This window comes from Halyomorpha halys, unplaced genomic scaffold (assembly GCF_000696795.3).
Source record: "Halyomorpha halys isolate HHAL.00 unplaced genomic scaffold, Hhal_1.1 Scaffold1102.1, whole genome shotgun sequence".
Lineage (NCBI taxonomy): Eukaryota > Metazoa > Arthropoda > Insecta > Hemiptera > Pentatomidae > Halyomorpha > Halyomorpha halys.
The window spans coordinates 311861-315787 of NW_027109254.1; the positions used below are offsets into that span (position 1 = coordinate 311861).

Consider the following 3927-nt stretch of genomic DNA (forward strand, 5'->3'; position numbering starts at 1 on the left):
TAATTATTTGGAAATTATAAATCACAGAGTATAACTTTGAAGTGTTCTTAGTATATCATACATAAAAAGTAAAAATTTGAAAAAAAAAAAGAAAAAAAAAGTGGACAACAAAATATAAGATTGTAGCAACAGAATTTCTCCTTGATTTTCGATGATGGATTAGTGACTTCTTGTGTTCAAATCAGTCACAGATAATTCCTTTACCTCCCCTCGGTCTTCATGAACCTATTTGCTGACCACTGATTTCTATTTCCCTATTTTTCAATATTTCTGAGTAGAGTTTACAAATCAATGGATGAGAAAATCTATTGGATGTTGAATCAATGAATTCTTGTAACCTGCCAGGAGCTTTTTCTTTTTTCTCATACTCATAGGCTTGCAGGGCCATGTCAAATAAGTCAAACTCTTTGATTAACTTGGCTTCTTTAGTTTTCTGTTCTTCGAATTCCTAAAACATTTTAATTTTGAATTGGTTATTTGAAATTTTATAACCTATCTAAAGATTCGATCTTATTATTCAAATGTTTCCAGTGATAGTATGCTCAAATATATGTTCCTTTCTTTATTTATAATTAACAGGTGATAGAAATAGTTAAGCAGCCTAACCACAATAATAAACAAAGAATTTAAGAAAAAAATTAGTAATATCCATCAATTAGGCAAGTTTACTGATGTTATTGAGCCAAAATTGTTAGTGGCAAATGGGTAATAATTAATATGGTCTAATAACATTAATATTAAAGAATGTTTACTGATCACTTTAAAAAAATATATATATATATTATTCTGTTAAGACACATTTTGGAAAAAGCACTTTGCAAACTTGCAAATGATGCATCAATAAATAGATTACTTAACTACTACCATAACAGGTGAGTACAGCTATATTTAGTTCTCTTGTTTTTTTCAAAACTCCCAAAACAAAAGACTACGTAGTAAATCATCACGGTCATATACATATTCATGGTGGACTACGCTGAGTCCTTTTACAGGAACATTCTAAGAATGTTTATGCAAATATTAAAATTTTAAACTGATAATGTTTTGCCCAATTTTGAAGCATCGAGGCACACTCCATTTTTTTATCTGATGTACTTACTTTGTATTCACCATGAGGAATTAGAACCCTTGTGTCAAGAGGAGGTAAGTAAGTTCTAAGAGAGTTCACTATAGGTCCTTATAGGATGGATAGCAAGTTCTAAGGGTGTTCGCCTTGAGTCCTTGAGGAATAAGATCCCTGTAGAGGATTAAGACACTCTAAGGCTATTAATCTAAATTCGAGTGAAGGTAACTAAGTTCTAACAGTGTTCACTTTAGATCCTTACAGGATGCATAGCAAGTCCTAAGGATATTTACCCCAAAATAATAAGAATTTTATAAGAGCCTCTTAAGGTAGGCTTCTAGAGCCAATTACATTGGACGTTCTACGAGTATGTACCTTAGATCCTTGCAGGAGGACAAAGTGTATTCATCCTAGGTTAAACTTGCAGGTCTTAAGAAAGGAAGAGACTCAAAGGAGATGTTGAGAAATAACAACACAGCTAATGTACCAAAATGGTGGAAGAGTCTCATCAACAAGGAGCGTGTCAACTCGCAGTTTCCTTCATGCTATGAAGTCATGAATCCATTTAGGATTGAATTTAAATCTTGGCTAGTAATATCTCAAGGTGGAAAAGGCCATTGAGAGTCACTTCATGCAAGAAACTAGTATTAAGTGGATCAGAGAACTCTTATTTAAGTATTTATTCATTCTATTAATAGATTTACAAATATTACAGTACATTACAAAATAAAATTTAAAGTATTTATAACCAAATTATGATAGTTATTGCTTGTTGTGTATTTTCTGTATTGGTTGCTAATGCCATTCTAATCATGGATAATCAAAATAAGCAAAAGAGATATTCGTAAAGACATAATATTTTTGTACGAGACCTAATTTCAGTTTCAATTTACTTTAAATATTGAAAGTATGAATTTCATGGACTATGAATAGATGGGACAAGGGCAATTAGCCTGCAATTTTAAGATTTGAAAAAGAAATAACATCAATATTGAAGGTAGGGCCAAAGAAATCAGTGTGTAGTTGAAGGAAATAATGTAATTGTTATATAAAAATAAAAAACCTTTTTGTAGGTGGTATCCTTGAGAATGGCCTGAGGGCCGAAACGTTGGAAAAATTTTAAAGAATAAAAGTTGAGAGAAAAAAAGGATCAGAATTGTTTTAAATTAAAAATAAACTAAACCACTCTCAAACAAGCATATATAAAATAATTAATCTAATTTTATTTTTACTTTAAGTTTTTGACCCTTTTTTAGTACGCTATATCATAATAGTAAAAACAACATGAGAAGGCATCTTCTAGAGTTCAATGAGAATTATGGTAAGCTATATCTACGAAGTTGCCAACACTATGAAATATTTAGTATTGCACAAAAACACCCATTAATAAAAGAACATCAATTTACTTTGAAGTTTTTCTGTATACATGAGAATTTATCCCTTAATCATTCATAGAATATCAATCGACTGTTTACAGACATTGCTGCCTAGTATATATAAGCGTGTACAAAAGTTAATAGAAAATCCTAGGAGTAAGTAGAAGAATAAATGTGCAAAAATCTATAGGACCTTAACTTAATTTATAATATTTTCTTCAGCTTCTATTATAAACTGAACACAGCTATATAATTAATTAATATTAATTTAGGTTAATGATTCTTTCTAAATCTTAACAGGTTATTATCGACTCGTTCAACTCATCTTAAATGATACAAATAAAATAACTAAAACCTAGTACTCTTAACTCAAAACTTACTAGGAACAGTGTATTTATGTAATCCCCATTTTTTCCAACAAGTTCACCTATCTCTTTCATAGCTTCACATTCTCTTTTGTATTTTTCTTCAGGTGAAATGCCACAATATGGGGTGAAATCACCAATTATACTTTCAGCTAGATCATGGACTAGCGCCATTTCCATGCACCTGTATAATAAAAACAAAACAAAAACAGATTAAAGTTAGGATCATCAAGGGAAAGAAAGGTAAAGTAGGTTATATTTCTTGACTTGAAAGAATGGCTAGGAAAATTCGAAGTGAAGTTTCATGGACAAAAAAAATTTGAGCCAAACTAATCAGCTCTAAGAAAAAAAAAGTATTAGAAAAATTACTTTCACTTGCCTACATATAGAATATATAGTAAGGGAAAAATTTTTAATTCAAGTTTAAACAAAAATATACTTTTTGAGATCCCCTCAGTCTAAACAACAAATTCTCGCAAAATAGTTTGTGTGATAACCAGCCTAGCTCAAAAATGAAAAGTCGTACGAAACTGAAATTCCATATTTAAGGCAAAAGTATGCCTGGAATGTTACAGCAACTTTTAAGTTAAAATTTTACACTTTTTTTTTTTAGGATTTTCTCTCAAATGGCTGAAACAATTTTGATTAAGTTTGATAAATTAGTGTATAATTAAAAATGTATTAAATATCTTACAGATTTTATACTCATTGAAATATCTGATACAGCTTCAATACCGAATTTTCAAAACATCGCTCTCTAAAGTAGATTTATTTTATGATCATTCTATAATTAGTTTTATTCATTATGGTTGCTATCTTGTTCTTTATTCTAAGCCCTGATGGAGGCCTGAGATTCTGGATGAAATGTTAGTATTAATAAATCAGTTTTTACATGTTTGTGTTCTTCACTGATCGCACCCCCAACCATCTTCTTCTTATATATATATATTGACCATGGATATTATTCAATATATATATTGTAATATGCTCTTTTTTAGTGAATAGTATATTTTGATGTTTAAAGGGTTTTGATATGTTTTATTTTATGTATAATTTTAATATTGCTATTTGTTTATCCAAAAAGCAAACTAACCAAGTTTCATTGTTTATAATAACAAGATGG

General features: G+C 29.7%; 1 protein-coding gene across 2 annotated transcripts in view; it reads right to left on the bottom strand.

Moving 5' to 3' along the window:
* Window positions 1–6: 6 nt before the first annotated feature.
* The window catches only part of LOC106688312 (5'-deoxynucleotidase HDDC2), a 10321-nt gene continuing 6400 nt past the window's right edge, over window positions 7–3927 (bottom strand). For both annotated transcript variants that reach the window (XM_014432707.3, XM_014432708.3), the window contains exons 3-4: window positions 2820–2988; window positions 7–448 (exon numbers count right to left, since the gene is read on the bottom strand). In XM_014432707.3, coding sequence (XP_014288193.1) covers window positions 218–448; window positions 2820–2988 — 400 coding nt within the window. In that variant the 3' untranslated portion in view covers window positions 7–217. The remainder of the gene's footprint in view (window positions 449–2819; window positions 2989–3927) is intronic.